Below are 18,299 nucleotides of genomic sequence, written 5' to 3'. Positions count from 1 at the left end.
AAGCTTTTAGTAATCATAGCTTTTACTTTGAAGTTGGCCTTTGGGAGCAATCGTGGCGACTGGCTTAACTTCGAATTGAGGCTTCATAGCCTGCCCGCTGTCAAGCCGACTGACTGAGCTCCATTATTGTAGTGGGCAAATCTGCGATGACAGACTTGAAGTGGAACACATTTTTCAATTTGCAGTGCTCATCCACAGTGTCGCACCGCGAATGTGCACTTCTGAATATTGACCACGTTGCATTGTGAGCGAGCGATCGACAGCCTAAGCCACCAACTTATAAATGAATGGACAATCAATAGGACCCACGTGGCTGAAGCCAGCCATTTTATGTTACCACCATTACTGACAGCTGTTCTTACTGAAAACATTTCTGTCAGTGTGTGTTTTGCGCTACAATCCTTGTGGAGAGTCATCGAAACCTTTCAAAGAATCCACTCCATTAAAAATTGTATCAACCGTTCAGTGTATTTTATCTCAGTAATGTGAATCGTGACTGACAGAGGTTAAGTTAGCATTTCGATGCAAATTTTGTCCAAATGGGTTTTGCTTTCATTCCATTGTTCATCGTTCTGACAACATGACATTGGAGTAGCACACACACATACTTTATAAAAAATAAAAATTGCATTCTTACCGAAGAAATGTGCATGTAGTGCTTCTCCTCGACTTAGTGGTACAACCGAATGGAATGCATGGTGGCATTTCCACCATTAGAAAACATAATGAAAACGCCAAAGATTAATCAATGTATTCAAGATAGGGCGGGCTTAGCGAGCGGCAACGTAAGATGGCCGGCGGTTGCTTTCACGCCATTCTTAGTCTGTAGCGCAAGCGACCAGAGAGAGACGACTTTCGTCAATGAAATAAGTCATTTTATTTTTTAGAAAATAGGTACAACAAAGGAAATAATACACAGTTTAAAATAATATTATTTATTGACAACAGTCATCGAGACCTTCATGTGCTGGTGCGGGACCAAGTACTTAGCTGTCTATCCAAATCCCCAAACAGAATGAGAGAGCTATCATATAAGTTAGTGCAGGGCTATATAGTGTTACGAACTCGGGTAAACCGAGTTAGGGAGGGGGATCCAAAAAACGTAGACAAAAACAAGCTCTCCGATGTAAAGACAATTTAATGTCCAAATCAAATCGGAAATAAGCGAGAACATAAAGCGCTGGTCCACAATGAGGACCAGGAGGTAAATCAAAAACGACTAACAAAAGGAGCTTGCACAAAAGAGCAAGAAAAGGAAAGTAAAGCCACAAACTACGAACGAAAAACTATGGAACACTTTGTACACGCGAGAAAAGCCAGATCATCAAAACAAAATGGTACTTACACACAAACTTGGTACCGAGACTACACGCGAAAACACGACAAGGTCAAAAGCCACTAGTCAATGAGCAACGAGGTAAGCAATGCCATAAACAATACTGCCACAACAGGTGTCGAACGTAGGAGTCCTTAAATAGTGTCTCCATTGATTAATGATTGCCAGCAGGTGTGCTAGAGAGACCGCTCCTGCCACCTGCTGGCCAGACCGAAAAACCGAAATGTGACAGTACCCCCCCCTCAACGGACGCCTCCTGGCGGACCACCCGGCTTCGACGGGTGCGCTGCATGGAATGCCCGAAGCAGGGACGGGTCTAAGATCCAGGAGCCGGGGACCCACTGCCGATCCTCTGGGCCGTAGCCTTCCCAGTCAACCAAATACTGAAAACCCCTACCCCTGCGCCGAGAGTCCAAGATTTCACGCACGGTGTACACTGGTTCACCGTCAACGATTTGTGGAGGAGGCGGCGACGTGGGCGGAGGAGCCAGGGGACTGGTGGCCACTGGCTTCAACAGGGAAACATGGAACACGGGGTGGACCTTCATGGTGGGCGGCAGTCGGAGCTTGACGGAGACGGGGCTGAGGACCGATTCCACCTCGAACGGTCCAGTGAAGCGTGGCCCCAACTTGCGAGATGTACCTGCGAGTCGTAGATCCTTAGTTGCCAGCCACACCTTCTGTCCCACCTGATAGCTGGGTGCTGGGCGTCGGCGACGGTCAGCGATCTGCCGGTTCCGCTGAGCCGTGCGTGAGAGTGCTGCTCTGGTCTCCTTCCATACGCGATGGGCCCGTCGTAGATGCAGCTGTATGGAAGGGAGTTCCACCTGACCCTCCTGAGAAGGAAACAGAAGAGGTTGATAACCATATGCTGCCATGAAAGGAGACCGACCGGTCGCTGATGAGACGAGGGTGTTGTGGGCGTATTCCACCCAAGGCAGGTGGACCGACCACGAGGAGGGGCGATCGAGGCAAACGCAGCGCAGAGCTGCCTCCAAATCTTGGTTCATGCGCTCCGTTTGACCATTGGACTGTGGGTGGTATCCGGAAGACAGACTCGCCGTGGCCCCCATGGCCTGGCAGAAACGTTTCCATACCCTGGAGATGAATTGAGGGCCCCGGTCTGACACAATGTCCACCGGAATTCCATGGAGACGGAAGACGTGTCTCACTAGGATGTCGGCGGTTTCCTGAGCAGAGGGCAGTTTGGACAACGCAACAAAATGGGCAGATTTAGAGAAGCGGTCAACTATGGTGAGTATGACGGATTTTCCCCGGGAAGGAGGCAGGCCGGTGACAAAATCCAGGGAAATGTGGGACCATGGTCGAGAAGGGGTAGGCAGCGGTTGCAGCAAACCAGCCGGCAGTTGGTGGGACGGCTTACTGCATGCGCAGGTGGAACAGGCCTTGATATAGTCCTGGGTATCCTTGCGTAGCTCCGGCCACCAAAACCGCTGCGACACGAGGTCCAAGGTCCGGTTCACCCCTGGATGGCATGCCACCTTAGAAGTGTGCCCCCACTGTAACACCTCTGCGCGCAGAGGTGGGTGCACAAACAGTCTCCCGGTCGGACAACCAGCCGGTACTTGAACTCCGTTCTGGGCCTCCTTGACCTTACGTTCGACGGCCCACCTCAGTGCCCCCACGATACAATGGTCCGGAACAATGCTTTGGGGTTCGTTGTCTTTCTCCGCAGGGTCATGGATGCGGGAGAGTGCATCCGGTCTAATGTTCTTAGAGCCCGGGCAGTAGGTGAGCGTGAAGTTGAAGCGAGTGAGGAGAAGCGCCCACCGTGCTTGGCGGGAGTTTAGCCTCTTGGCTGACCGGATGTAGGCAAGGTTCTTGTGATCAGTGTACACCATGAATGGCTCTTCAGTGCCTTCAAGCCAATGTCGCCATTCTTGCAATGCCAATACGACGGCTAGCAGTTCACGGTTCCCCACGTCGTAGTTGGCTTCTGCTGGGCTGAGGCGACGAGAGAAAAAGGCGCAGGGGTGAAGTCTTTGGTTGACTGGGGATCGCTGCGATAAGACGGCCCCCACGCCGGACTCCGACGCGTCCACCTCAACGACGAACGGATAGGAGGGGTTAGGATGCTGTAATACTGGAGGGTTCGTGAAGGCTTTCTTTAATTCGGCGAACGCGTGGTCAGCCTCAGTGTCCCACCTAAAGGGGATCTTGACAGAGGTTAACCGGGTCAGAGGCAGGGCTTTCTGGCTGTAGTTGCGAATGAAGCGACGGTAAAAATTAGCGAAACCTAGGAAACGTTGCAACTGCTTTCTATTGGTCGGAGTGGGCCGGTCTACTACGGCCTTAACTTTGGCTTCGTCAGCTCTCAGCTGACCCGTCTCGATAATAAAACCCAGAAAAGAGATGGACTCAACGTGAAACTCTCACTTTTCTGCTTTTACGAATAACCGGTTTTCTAGTAGACGCTGCAAAACCAGCCTGACATGGTGTTGATGTAGTGCCAGAGTCCGAGAAAAAATTAAGATGTCATCTAAATAAACAAAACAAAACAGGTTCAGAAAATCTCTTAATACGTCATTAATGAGACACTGAAATACCGCGGGCGCGTTCGTTAGCCGAAATGGCATTACCAGGTATTCGAAGTGCCCTAATGGGGTCTTGAATGTTGTTTTCCATTCGTCCCTCTCACGAATACGGACCAGATGGTAAGCGCTTCGTAAATCGAGTTTGGAGAATATAGTGGCGGATTGGAGGGGGGCGAACGCTGAATCTAATAACGGAAGTGGGTATTTGTTCTTGATGGTGATTTCATTCAGGCCCCATAATCAACACGCGGGCGTAACGTCTTGTCTTTCTTCTCAATAAAGAAGAATCCGGCCCCCAGTGGGGATTTAGACGGCCGAATGAGGCCAGCCGCGAGTGAACTATCAATATATTCTCTCAGCGCCTCTTGTTCCGGCTGAGAGACCTGATATAAACGGGAATTCGGGAGTGGGGCGTTATCTATCAGGTCGATGGCGCAGTCGTACGGCCGGTGAGGCGGCAATGAGTGGGCACGGTCTTTACTAAACACTGGGCGCATGTCATGGTAAATACGCGGAACTTTGTCCAAACAAATAATTTCTGGTGGCTCGTTACGGGTCGGCCCTCTCTTTTCTGCCGCCGAGCGCAAACAGTGAGTATAGCAAAATGCGTTCCAACTCTCGATTGCCGGACGTTCCCAGGAAATGACAGGGTTGTGTTCGCGCAGCCACGGCAACCCCAACACTAACGGTACCGATCGAGACCGCATAAGATAGAATCTACGGTATTCAATGTGATTGCCTGATAATTTTAGTTTCACCGGCGCTGTGATCTCTTTCACTTACGCCAGGAGTCGCCCGTCAAGATCGTGAACCCGCTTTGTTTCTCTTAGGACCTCAACCTGGCAACCCAGTTCCTTAGCTAGGCTGGGGTCTACAAAACAATTGTCCGCCCCAGAGTCCACCAAGGCCCGAACAGAAATGACCCGTAACGGACCATAAAGAGTTCCGTCCAACTCGAGTCTTGGTGGATGTCCAGGATGGACCTCCTCCCGTCTCGACTCACGTGACGCAGCATCGGGCACAAACTCACAGTTTTCGGGGCGCCCGGAAGGGCGGGCCGGTGTCGAGGAATAGTTGGAAACCCGGTGTCCAGGTTGGCCGCAGTAGAAGCTGGCTCGATCCCGAATCCGCTGCTCTCTCTCCGCTGGTCCCAGGCGTCCGCCTCCCTGCTGCATGGGCTCCTCCTCTGCGTCGGCTGGATCGGAACACGAATGACGCTCGGGTCCGGGTGGTCGCCAGGACTTGTGCTCAGCCGGCCGACGACCCGTACGTCGGGGTGGAACACGGGTAGTTCCTCGCTCTTCCATACGTTCCCTCTCACGCTCTCGCATGCGGTTGTCCACAATGAGGGCCAAATCGATGAGCTCCTCCAAGTTGTTGCTATCGTCGCGGGTTGCCAGTTCGTCCTTTAACGCAGCATTTAACCCGCGGCGAAACAAACCACACAGGGCGTGGTCCCCGTAACCGCTACGGGCGGCCAAAATGCGAAATGAGATGGAATATTCGGCAACGGATTGTCGTCCTTGCCGAATAGCTAATAGCCGACCTTCGGCCTCCCTTCCCATAACCGGATGTTGAAATACGCGACGGAACGCGGCGACAAACTCTGGGTAGGAAGACCGAAGCCCGGGTTGAGCATTGCTGATCTCTACTGCCCAAGACGCCGCCTGACCAGTCAACAGGCTCATAATAAACGCCACCTTCGTGCTATCTCTTTCGTACGTAGCTGGTTGTTGGTCGAATATTAGAGAGCACTGGTGTAAAAATTGCTTGCAGAGAGCCTGCTCTCCCCCGTAGCGAGGGGGATGGGGGAGATTGGGCTCTCGCCCCATGATCAGGGAAGAGGGTGTCCCGGATGAAGCCGCCGGGACCCTTGGGGGTGGCGTTTCTCGGGGGGTCGCGTGTTCCCCTTGGGAACACAATATTTCCAGCCACTGGGCTAGGACGGCGACTGCCTCCCGGAGCTCCGTGAGCTCCTGTTGTTGCCGGCCCACTAATTGCCCCTGGCTGGTCAAGGCGGTCATGATCTTGTTAATGTCTACAGGATCCATTTTGGTGGGAGTATTCTGTTACGAACTCGGGTAAACCGAGTTAGGGAGGGGGATCCAAAAAACGTACACAAAAACAAGCTCTCTGATGTAAAGACAATTTAATGTCCAAATCGAATCGGAAATAAGCGAGAACATAAAGCGCTGGTCCACAATGAGGACCAGGAGGTAAATCAAAAACGACTAACAAAAGGAGCTTGCACAAAAGAGCAAGAAAAGGAAAGTAAAGCCACAAACTACGAACGAAAAACTATGTAACACTTTGTACACACGAGAAAAGCCAGATCATCAAAACAAAATGGTACTTACACACAAACTTGGTACCGAGACTACACGCGAAAACACGACGAGGTCAAAAGCCACTAGTCAATGAGCAACGAGGTAAGCAATGCCATAAACAATACTCCCACAACAGGTGTCGAACGTAGGAGTCCTTAAATAGTGTCTCTATTGATTAATGATTGCCAGCAGGTGTGCTAGAGAGACCGCTCCTGCCACCTGCTGGCCAGACCGAAAAACCGAAATGTGACATATAGTGAGTGAATGAAAGGTTCGAGGATAAGGGTGTTACCGGGCTTGGCGTAAAGGCATAAACTGGTTTGTGACTGAACCAGGATGCTGGGGGAATTTGATGAGGATGAGGGCTTGGATGAGGAGGTGTAGTTTTGTGGTAAGCGAGAGCGTGGGCAGGTACAGAATCGGGTTGAGGGTCAGAAAGGGGTTCAAAATAATAAAATAAGTCTCGATAGAAATACTGCGGATTAGGATAGGGTGGTAGTAAAAGAAGATGGGTAGAGAGGAAATTAAGATAATCCTTAAATTTAGGAAAGAAGATGAAGACGTGCAGTCAGCTATCGGCCTGTGGTGTTGAGTCAGGAAAAACAAAAGAGGGTAGGAGAAGTGGATACATGCAACTATGGTGTGTTAAGGGAAACTGAGGTATCCTGGATATCGGGAGTGTAGGGGGGGGGGGGGGCACAGGTTTGAGGGGTGCCGGTAGGTGGAGCAGAAATGTAACTGGGGGGGGCAATACAGGTAGGTGACATATGGAGGGTGTGAAGTATGGAAGAGGGCGGTAGGAATCTGTCATATTAAAGTGGTCAGTAATATTAGCTCTTATCAGTCTGATTTGAAGCGGTTTCACTTAGGCATAAAATCCACCAATATGACTCAATCACTCTCCCTTAACACGGTTGCCATGACTTTTCCAGCTGAACACACACTCTTGAATAGTTGTTCGGGGCCGGCAGAGTGACACAATTCCTTGGATTCTCTTTTTGAATCAGATTCGTCGATAGTGGGGCACGGGGACTGTACTTTTGTCGTTCCAATATGATGTTAAAAGCCAACACTATATTGTTGGACATTATTGCCGCTTGTTTAAAGAGGGCATACAGTAATATAAATAAATAATAATCATCATCTCAACTTTTACGGGTACTGTGATTCAATTTACTGTACAATGTACTGTTTCTCATGGAGAAAGAAAGAAGAGAGGAAATGTTGCTAGACTTGGTGGCTGGAAAATTGAATTTTCAGGGCATGTTGAAGTATTAGCTCATTAGCTGGTGTGCAAAAGAAAAGAGACTAGCTCAGTGAACTGTGAAGTTTTCATGGTCTTGTTATAAAATAAACACTGAACACTAATATTTATTCCTCTCAACTGTATAGTTGACAAGTGTGTTGATTTGCAAGTCATTTTTTTTAAATCACTCTATACTGACACTACATCACCCTGTTTGAGGTTTAATGTTAAGATTAGATGCTGAATTCATGCCAGCATGCTAATCAATGTGTTGGTTGATCTTTTAGCAGTGACCTGGTTTCTTAAATGTTGTGTAAATGAGCATTCCAGTTGAATTAAACATCACAGTCCCCAGTAACCAGAGATACATGTGGATAAAAATGTTGCCTCGAGAAAGAAAACCCCACAGTGAAGAAATTGACAAGAGTATTAATCACCAAAATTTTCCTGAAAATGAGCTAATGGAAATCAGGCATTGCTTTTAAATTGTGGTTAATAAGAAGTATAAAACAATACAAATAGTTTGGACAAATATGATGGCACCCTTAATCTGTACTTTGATTTGCCATTTCTGAAATTAAATGATTTATGTAACTCATTGAGATTTGTGTATCTGTTGATGGGTGTATTGGCCAACTCCTCATGGGAAAAGTGCTCCAGCTGTCTCAGATTTTAAAGGTGCATTAGGGTTGCGATTCAACATTTCTGTGCGGATGTCCTTTGGAGGAATTAGATGCAACAGGAACCTTTTGGCAATTAAACTCAATGGTTACAGTTGCACAATTGAAGCATGGAGATTTACAATGGCACCAACATATAAGAGGAGAGTTTGGAAATATGCTTCAAGTGCTACCAACATATAAGAGGAGAGTTTTGAAATATGCTTCAAGTGCTACCAACATATAAGAGGAGAGTTTGGAAATATGCTTCACGTGCACACTCGTTCACACTGATTGTTTGGAATTTCAGAACATGATTCAAATGTGTCGTCATTCTGAGTGGACCAAAAACGAGCATACTAGGCACTCCAACTGGGGCCACCATGCGCCAGTGCGTTTGGCGATGCAGGTGTAAACAGTTCAAGCCCAAGATAATGATTGTTTTAAAACACGGGCCGCGATCTTAAATTAATGGGAGGGGAGTGTGCTCTGCCTCTCCGAATACAAAACACTCTCAGAATAGTGCACGGGTGTCAGGAGTGATTTCCAAACACGGCTAAGGTTCCAACATTAAAAATGGTGTGGAAACTGGTCTTAGATGCACAGCAGCGTACAACTACAATGTCACACAAAACAGGAAGCCATGTTAAATTACCAAAGGACTCACTTTTTTTATTATTATTATTATTATGAATGGCTTTGTATTGTTTTTCAGACAACTGCTACTGCATTAGCATAGGTCAGTCATTGACTATTTCGTGTTTCAACTGACGTACAAGTGCAGGTAACCTTGCCGCTGTTAGACAGGAACTGTTGAATATGTAGGACTCCCAGTTGTAAGGAAATTATACTCTCGAAGGTACAGTGTCTTTAATGTGTGCAGCATTCAATGACTTGTCAAGATTCTCAAGAACTTTTGGAGAAAATATTTTGCCTTTGTAAATCATCAATGATTTGTTTTAAATCGTGTAATTGCAATGATTGCCTCAAACAGTTGTGCAATAAGACAACAACTGAGGGCACAGGGGCCGTTATCCCGCAAGTTTTAGATGTGCCCCTCCTCCAACGCACCTGATTCAAAGGATTAAGGTCAGAGTCTGATAATAACATGCAGGATAGTGTCCCTCGAGGATCGGAGTTTGATGTGATCGTAATCAGGGCAGGTTCATTTATTTTTTAAATAATGCGCTATGTATCACTTTTGTCAGTTATTTCAGTGTCTATTGACTCCTTATTTAATGCAGGGTATCAACAGTTTTGTCCTCGTGTGTGAGTAACTCATACTATATATCAGTCAGAATAAATTGTAATGCAGATAAATGTGGTACATGCGGTAAATAAGTTGGTCTTTACTACAGTAAGCAAACATTTACAGTTGTTCTTTCATAAAAATTGACAATGCAAAAATGTGAAAAAAATACAAAAGCAAAAGAGGGACACAATACAGGTCTTCAATTGAAAAAAAATCCAGTTTCTGACATTGTATTGACATTTTGTGTGTTTTAGGGAGTTGATTGCATTGGAATAGGTTTCTGTTTTCCTTTTCTTTCCTCCTCAGAGTTCAGTAGAGTTCCTTTTGACAACCCCCTAAGGTGTTCTAGTTCATACTAATTGACCGAGCTCGACTAAATTTACATTGTATTTCCTTTATTGTCTGTACAGTGTCCTTGGGTGGCATGAAAGGCGCCTATAAAATGTACCGGTATTATTATTATTATTTGTTCCTCAACTGCCTTTTCCTTCTGGCTTTACTTTTTTCATGTCGAAGGCTGTATTCAAAATAACGTGCAGCTGTATAATTTGAGTACCTCAGAGTGGTTGTTGTGGAGGTTAACATCAGGTTGACACATTGTGCACAATTGTTTTGAAAATTCAAGACAGTAGAAGTGCTGGTGTAGTAGTCCAATGGTAGACGATATCCTGTTTAGTTTTTCCAGGCAATACAAGAATTTGGTCTGACTGGTCTGCGCTTGAACATTGTTTGCATGCTTGGGATTTGTCAAAAATACATTTAAAATGAATTATGCCGGCGGCACTGTGGATGACCCGTTAGCACATCCGCCCCACAGTGCAGAGGTCATGGGTTCAATTCCTGTGTGAAGTTTGCACGTACTCCCCGTGGCTGCATGGGTCTTCTCCGGGTATTCTGGTTTTCTGGTGAGGATAAGCGGATTCAAAAATGGATTGATGGATGAATGAATTATCCCTCTAAATTGCTTGCTTAAGAAAGTAAAGACTATATTGTGATGGGCTCGGGTAAATATTTGGAAGTTTTGAACCTGGTTTATGGTCATTCACCATAACAGGCATTTTTTACACTTGTCTATATATTGAGGCTTCGGCAGTTCCTGTCTGTATTGTTAAGATATCATTGCTCTCTGTTTGTTGGATTTGAAAGAAACAATGTAGAATTCTGTTGAAGGTATTTCCTGCTTACTGTGATTACAATCACCTTTGAAACCCCCTCACCCCCACCACTTTTTGGACGCCTCCAGAGGACATTTCAACCTCAAAAGAGGAACTGTTATCTCTTTGTTTCTGTGTTGCAGCTATTGAGGGACTGCACCTTACTATGAGTACTATTGATCCCAGTCTCTTTACTGAACATCTGTTTGCACACTTAAAACAATGTATGTGGTATTAAATATTATCTTCTTTCTCCTTGGTTGATTAACGGCCCCCCGCACCTTGGGTCGGTACGTGATTGCTATTAAGACCCCCTGGGAAGACCTCTTATCTCAGGATGTATGCACAGCGGGGGTTCTGGAACTTGCCACCACACCAAATGGTGGGTAGTGGTGGTTTGGTCTCACCTCACCACTCCCAACTTCGTCCAGCCACACCCGGTCAGATGACTTGTTACTTTCTTTGTTTCCGGCATTTGCATGAGAGGTGTATGTCCCCGCCTCTTATTATCATATTGTCTCTATATAATCTCATGGATGTGTTTCTTCTACGCTTCCTGATTGAAATCTAGACCCCTCAGGAGCCCAAATCGATTTGTAAACTGCAGAAATTAAATTAAAAACCTTCGAAGGAACTGTTCATCGCCTCCAGCCTTTATTTGGATTACCAACATTCTCCTCGTCCTAAATTCAACGAACACGCAGGGAAGAGGAGGCCACTCTTGCCCCAACAGTATTTAGACAGCCTTTGTATTTAGAAAGCCGGAGAACAGTGCTCCTTCTACAACAGAATACGTCTTGTTCACATGTTTCAACAATTTGTATTTGATACCGATTTTTATTTTTAAAAAAGCTTGCATAAATCATGTACATGGACTCAAAATTTAGATTAACATACATTAATTAAATGATTCAATAAAAAAATATTGTGATCTATTTCTTTTACGAAAACAAGACACAGCATTTTAATTCTAACATGTTTGTTTATCATAAAATGCAATTGTCAAGCTTGACAAATGTGCTAACTCCCATTTTCATAGCTATTGATTACAGTAGTGCCACGCAGACAGGCAGACAAATCTAGACAAACAGGCAGAGAGAGAGAGAGAGATATTTGAATTGAATATTTTACTTTGCCTTTCTTGTTATTTGAATATTAAAAACAAATGCATGTAGCTTTCCTAAAGCGGCCATACAATGAGATCACGTTCAACATTTTGATGATCAGTAGTAGAGTAACTGATGATAAATAAATACTTTAAAATGTTTTTTAAGCATTCATTAATATTACGCAAAGCAAGCGTGCCCAAACTTTTTGATGAACCAGCCTCCCGCGATCGAGCCGTTACCACGCACGCACACCATGATGAGCAACAGCCTGATACGGAGGCGTGTGACAAGATTTTGCAGCCTGTTAATGATCGTAGCTCACGCGTACCGTTTGAAAATGCTTCCCTCGGCCCTCCAGATTTCTATTCTTTGCCCGTGCCCTCGGTGAATTGTACACAAAACAAGCTCTGAATGAGAATAAAGACAACGATAAAAGATATTGCGCGAGAGCTCTGATCACAAGCTGCAATTGCAGACTGAGAGCGCTAACAACTTCCGGTGATGCAGGTCACACGCCATCTAGGTTAACGTTTTGCCTGCTTTATTTTATTTTGTGATACTTTTTGTGAAAATGAGACTGATAGGATTGGTGTGCAGCGTACATTACATAAAAAATATATTACCAACATGCACAAAGACACACAAATGGTTGTTTGTATTTTTTCGCCCCCTGCGATCTACCGGTTGATCGCAATTCACGTCATGACCACCCCTGACGTAAAGGGTGGTTAAAAAAATAACCATATTACACTAACTGGTCTATTACAGAAGGGTGAATGGTGAAAAAAAGTCTGTAAAAAAGCAATGAAATAGGTACTGCTGGCAGTTTTAATATCCATCAGAATGAGGTCATTACTTGGCATTGTCGTGGGCAGCACTGAGCCACATGCTTGTGTTTTAGCATGCTAGCACACAGCTTTCACAAAGACGGGTGGTGAAGGTTTCAAACCTCTTGTACATCAAAAGTATTACCGGTATATTGAAGTATATATCTCATCCATCCATCCATTTTCTAATCCGCTTATCCTCATGAGGGTCGCTGGTGTGTTGGTGTCTCTCCCAGCTGTCTTTCGGCGGTAGGTTGGGTAGACCCAGAACTGGTTGCCAGCCAATTTCAGGGCCCACACAGACAAACAGCTATTCGCGCTCACACTCACACGAAGGGACAAATTAGAGTTTTCCATTAACCTCACATTGGAATGTGGGAGGAAACCGGTGTATCCCGAGAAAACATGCAAACTCCACACTGGAAGGCTGGAGCCGGAATCGAAACCTGCACCTCTCCACTTTGAGGCGGAAATGCTAATCAGTAGACCACCGTACCATCCTATTCTCATCAATCCCACAATTGTAATCCTCTGGATTTTAGTGTGCATATGTGTTCAGGGTACCCCTCGCATTATAGTTAGCTACTTCTATGATGCACAATCTTTGAAACACATAGCCTTTCGAAATAAATGTACGTGTTTTTTTTTTTTTTTTTTTTTAATGCGGAACAAAGAGATTAGGATATTGGGAGACCAACAATAAATTGAAAAAAAAAAGTTTCCCTCTCCCGTGTTTTCACAACTAGGGATTGCTTTCTGAACTGAAACACAATGTAAATGCAAAAATATACTTGTCATGGACCTCACTCAAATAAAACAGTCCTAATAATCTAGTGATGCTTAGCTGTCATCATTTTGTAAGAAACATTTTAAACTTGTTCTTGTTGACTTTTCACATTTCCTGATGCCTATGCTGTGTCCCTAACGACAGTGATCACTTGTGGCGATCCAGGAATCCCAGCAAATGGGCTTAGATTTGGAGATGACACCACCGTGGGCCACAATGTAACCTTTATGTGCCAGCCGGGTTTTGTGATGAGTGGAGGGGACCACAGTGCCACCAGGACCTGCACCAATAACGGCACGTGGTCTGGTGCCATTCCGACTTGCAAGGGTAAGTTCCACTCAAAGTCACATCAAATTGTACAGTAAGTAGTTTGTAGTGGAGGAGAATTAGTGGACACAGTAAACTACGAAAATGTTGAACTAACTATTCCATAATGCCAAACCAATTGGCAGATACCATGAGATAGGAGACACTGATACCGTAATATCGCAAGTAAAATTACACTTAAATATTTTATGGCCCCTTCAAATAAACCGTCAAAAGCATTTTTCTCCATCATATATTATCTGTACGGTCACCTCATTTTGTCACACGAGGAGGGGGATTTGGACCAAGCAGCAGCCAGGAGACAAAAGTCTATCTGCAAACATTCAAGCAAAATACAGGGGCTCGGCAGAAGTAAAAGTTTTTATATGAAAAAAATTAATAAGTAAAAAAGTAAATAAAAGAAAGCAGGGCAGGACGCAACAGAGCATGGAAGACTAATCATTCTAACAGTGTGTAACTAAGCACCTTAAGCTTACATAGAGAAAAATAAGACTAGCCCTGTGTGAGTAAATAATCTCCCAAACCAACAAACAACGACCCAAAGAGCCAAAGCCAGTCGCAGTTAACAGATTTGCTTCCATCCATGCTCAAAAATGTAAATATTTTCCGCATATTAATTTAATATATTCCTTGTGTTCAGATGGATCTTCTTTTTTTTCGTGCAGAAACGTTTTCCTACCTCGTTTGGAGCCTCTTGTGTGACATTATAAAACGATGAGTTATGACTAAGCATTGTAACAATTGACTGAGGCAAAAAATGTTGTGGTATAGAAAATATATGTCCTTTTAGCCATCCAGGGAACATAAGGTTGTTTGTTTGTTTTTTTTTTGCCTCGACTCATTTTAAATAAATCAATTCACGACGCCGTTTACGTGTCACTTCTTCCTTATACCATGCTTGAAGAAGAAGGTGATGACGATGAGTATGTAGAGATAGGTATTCGTGGTGGGATGCCTCCGAGTGGCGCGAGGGGGGAACGCCGGGGATCTTGGGCTCCAGACGCGGCTAAATGCCCACCAGCTGGCGGGGAAGGCGGCGGGGTCTCACTGGAAGGTGAGGCGCTCAGGGCTCGCCCTGCCGGAACGGAGGGACGTGGGAGTAGCCGCCCCACAACTCTCCTTAAACAATAATCAGGCGAGGGCCCTTTTGGGGCCGGCACTGGGTGTGAACCTCGCGAGCCACCAGTGAGAGTCATACCGGGTGTGGGACCCGGGAGGTGGGGGCAAGTGCCTGACGGGGGCCGATTGCCCAGGAGGAGGAGGAGATAGGTATTGCACCTATTTTACCCTTGGCCACAAGAAGATAAGCCACTTTAAACATTAAATGAAAAGTTTTTGGCATTTAAAGTGTTTAATCAGCTGCAGACAGTCACCAGCGTGCTCCGGCTGTACTTAACTGTGTAATAGATTGGCAAATAAGTGCATGTGAAAATGTGTATATGTAAAGCACATGTGGAAAGCAAAAATAATTTGATTATCCAAATACATGTATCAATTCTCATCTTTTCAGTTTATCAGATTCCATTCCATTATATGGGTTTTTTGCATCTCACTTTTTAATTCACCCAAAAGTTTAACTTTTTAAATTGGGTTAAGTTGGGTAACATTTAATGAAATTCGCTTTTACATTTTAAATGAAGCAACATAAAAACATTGTGTTCAAATGCCATATTTCCATTGTATTGAGAAAAAAACGTGCTTTGCAAATGTTGCTCACTCTCAGAACAAAACATAAAAAAATAAAATAAAAATAAAACTTAACTAAGTTTTGGTGAAATTTACTGAGTAGATGCCATCTGATATGAATCCACTAATTTCTGATTTTTTTAGGATCTGTCTTGATTTTTCAAACAATTACAGCTCTAAATTCCTGCAGCATGGCAAACAATAAAGGCCGCTTCATGTTCATCGGACTGTAAAAACAACGGCCCCAAGAATCCAATAATGTCTGCATCACAAATATAGTCTCTGTGGATTCTAAAATGTCACCTTTCGCTTCCTTGCCGTGGCCAAATAGAAAAGTCCGTCCATCCATTATCCAAACCGCTTATCCTCATGATTACATTTCCAATTCAATATACATTAACACTTAATAAGTATAATAAATTGTGGCAACAGTATTAAAACTGCAAATGTCCAATCTGTTTCAGAAAAATATGACATTGTCATGCATCTTGTCGTGCAGCACCTGCCAAATTAATGAAAATATAAGATGTGCATATCTTTACTGTGAATTTGTGGGGTTACATAATTAACAGTAAGAATATGATCAACCATTTCAACAAATAGAGGCACTGCTTTGTAGCCCAAATAATCTTTAAGGATCTAATATATAACTGGACTAATATTCACCAAGAGTGTGTGTGCTTATGTTTGTGTGTGAGCTGAATATATCAGATTGAAGAAATAGATTCCCAAGAACTTGTGACAGACAAATCAGGGGGGGGGGGGGGGCAATGGTTGAAAAAGCAGTCAGCAGAGGACAGAGCATGTTGTGTTGCAGGAAAAGCATACAAAGCATACAACACCTGGCAGAAAAAAATGTGATCCATTGATGAAAAATATTCAAAAAGGTAAACAATATGATTCTAAAAATAAAGAGATTAGTCCAACATGCATTCTACTTTGGTCATGTGTGGCGGGTTGAGTAACCACCTTAACCAGCCGCCACTTTATCATGTACAATAGCAAGTACCTGTACATGCTTACATACTGACTGGCCTGTCATGAGATTAACAAGGAAGGTAACAAAGAATTTCCCATGTGGTTGTGCACAGTCAGATTACTTTTAAAGCAACATTTTAAAACTGCCTGTTTGCGTTGATTATGGCAGCACCATAAGGACAAAAGTGGTGGTGTTCTGCCTGAAGAAAGACCATATTTCCCACAAGGACCAATGTGTAGCGTTGTGAAATCCTGATTTCCCGGTGGCCTGCACTTGGATTGAATTACATTTCTGTTTCTAGTGTGCTGTGTGAAGGATGACTAGCGATGAGGTAATAATCTGTGTCTAAATAATACGATGTTTAACGTAAACTTTAAATTTGGTTTCGTAGCGTATTTCCCAAGCATGCCTCTCACGCCCTTACCTAGAACCTTGAAACAGATAAATAAAACGTGATCTTGGATAATTTCACAGGAGACACACGTACAGATCCCGGTAAGAAGGTTCCACTTCAATTACTTGAACACCAACCCTGCAAAATGTGCATGAATATATATTTGTATCTCTGTTGGAATTACAGTATACTAATTTGATATTACATGGAAAATTATACACATCTTACACTTATTCCTAAAATTATTCTATGCCAGGTGTGCACAACCATTTTCGACCAAAGATCTACTTTTCAAGCAACCAACCTCCCGCGATCGACCCGTTACTGCACGTGCGCGTGCATGCATGTGCACACACAGCCACACACACACACACACATGCACACTCATACATATGCACGCACACGCGGGCACCAAATACACTTATGTATTATCTATTTCTGTATTTGAAATATACACAAAACACCTTGTATAATTGGCGCAGACATGCATGGTAAAACATACAAACGTCAGCTTAAACATATGGCATGCATGCACGCACGCTCAAAACACGTTAGCTTGAAGCATACGGTAGCATGCATGCACGGTAAAACATACCAGGTATGTCAGCTTAAAGCATACGGTAGCAGCTAAGACATACCGACACACGGTAAAAACACGTTTTTAAAAAGGCAACGGAAGCAAAACCGAATTCGGTTGTACTTTATTTAGCCATTTTACAATTTACTCACGTGACTGGTACCTGCTAGGGGCGTGCCTTTCGTGTCCTCTTACATGGCTACCCTTCACTCATTGTCAACTGGTACCTGCTAGGGGCGTGCCTTTAACGTCCTCTTACACGCCCACCCTTCACTCATTGGCGACTGGTACCTGCGAGGGACGTGCCTTGAGCGTCCTCTTACATGCCCACCCTTCACTCATTGGTGACTGGTACCTGCGAGGGACGTGCCTTGAGCGTCCTCTTACACGCCCACGCTTCACTCATTGGCAGACTTCCGCATGCCTGTCGTCACTCACCACCGCCTTCGGCCCTCCAGGACCTGAGTTTGACACCCCTACACTAGACGCTCTGCATTATAAGGCGTCCTGTCCATTTTGGAGAAAATTTAAGACCTTTAATGGTCTGATTAAGGCCTTATCGTCGTGAAAATATGGTAGATATGAGAGTTAGTTAGGGAATGGTTTCCTTTTCACAAACTGTTGAGACCTGACACGGAGGCATGTGACACACTTTTGCAGCATTGAATTCCAGATGAAACAAACTTTGAATGAGAATTCTACATTCTGAAAAACTTCCTGTTTGGCAAACGCAGCGAATTGCCAGTGGCACGAGCTTTCCACAGACAGACAAACAGACAGATACTCTAGAGCAGCAACAACTCGCTCCACACCGCCCCGGCGCTAGCTCCATGACGCCCCGGTGTTAACTCCAGGATGCCCCGGCACTGAACCCACCCACTTCCCCTGAAATTAAGCACACTAGTTCATAGTGCACAGTTATTAGTTGATTGCCCTTAGTAAGAAAGCTTACTCGAGCATCGCACAACATAGCATAGCATATACCCATGGCTCCACTTATCTCTCCATCAGACTGCATCAGATGCTCCCAACTTGCAGTGAAAAATCTCATGAATAGGAAGGTTCACCGACTTTTATCAAATCC

General features: G+C 44.7%; 1 protein-coding gene across 8 annotated transcripts in view; it reads left to right on the top strand.

Annotated features, from left to right (window-relative positions):
- The window catches only part of LOC127600226 (CUB and sushi domain-containing protein 3-like), a 782,730-nt gene that overhangs the window by 435,896 nt on the left and 328,535 nt on the right, over nucleotides 1–18,299 (top strand). For 7 of the 8 annotated variants that reach the window (XR_007962299.1, XM_052064574.1, XM_052064571.1 and 4 more), the window contains one exon: nucleotides 13,397–13,579. Coding sequence is in view for 7 of the 8 variants with exons in the window: in XM_052064574.1 (XP_051920534.1) it covers nucleotides 13,397–13,579 (183 nt within the window). In the remaining variant the exon portion in view is untranslated. The remainder of the gene's footprint in view (nucleotides 1–13,396; nucleotides 13,580–18,299) is intronic. The other variant, XM_052064573.1, reaches the window with a different exon arrangement.

Source organism: Hippocampus zosterae, chromosome 5 (genome assembly GCF_025434085.1).
Source record: "Hippocampus zosterae strain Florida chromosome 5, ASM2543408v3, whole genome shotgun sequence".
NCBI lineage: Eukaryota > Metazoa > Chordata > Actinopteri > Syngnathiformes > Syngnathidae > Hippocampus > Hippocampus zosterae.
The sequence above is the reverse complement of the archived record's forward strand: the minus strand, read 5'-3'. Positions and strand labels throughout refer to the sequence as shown.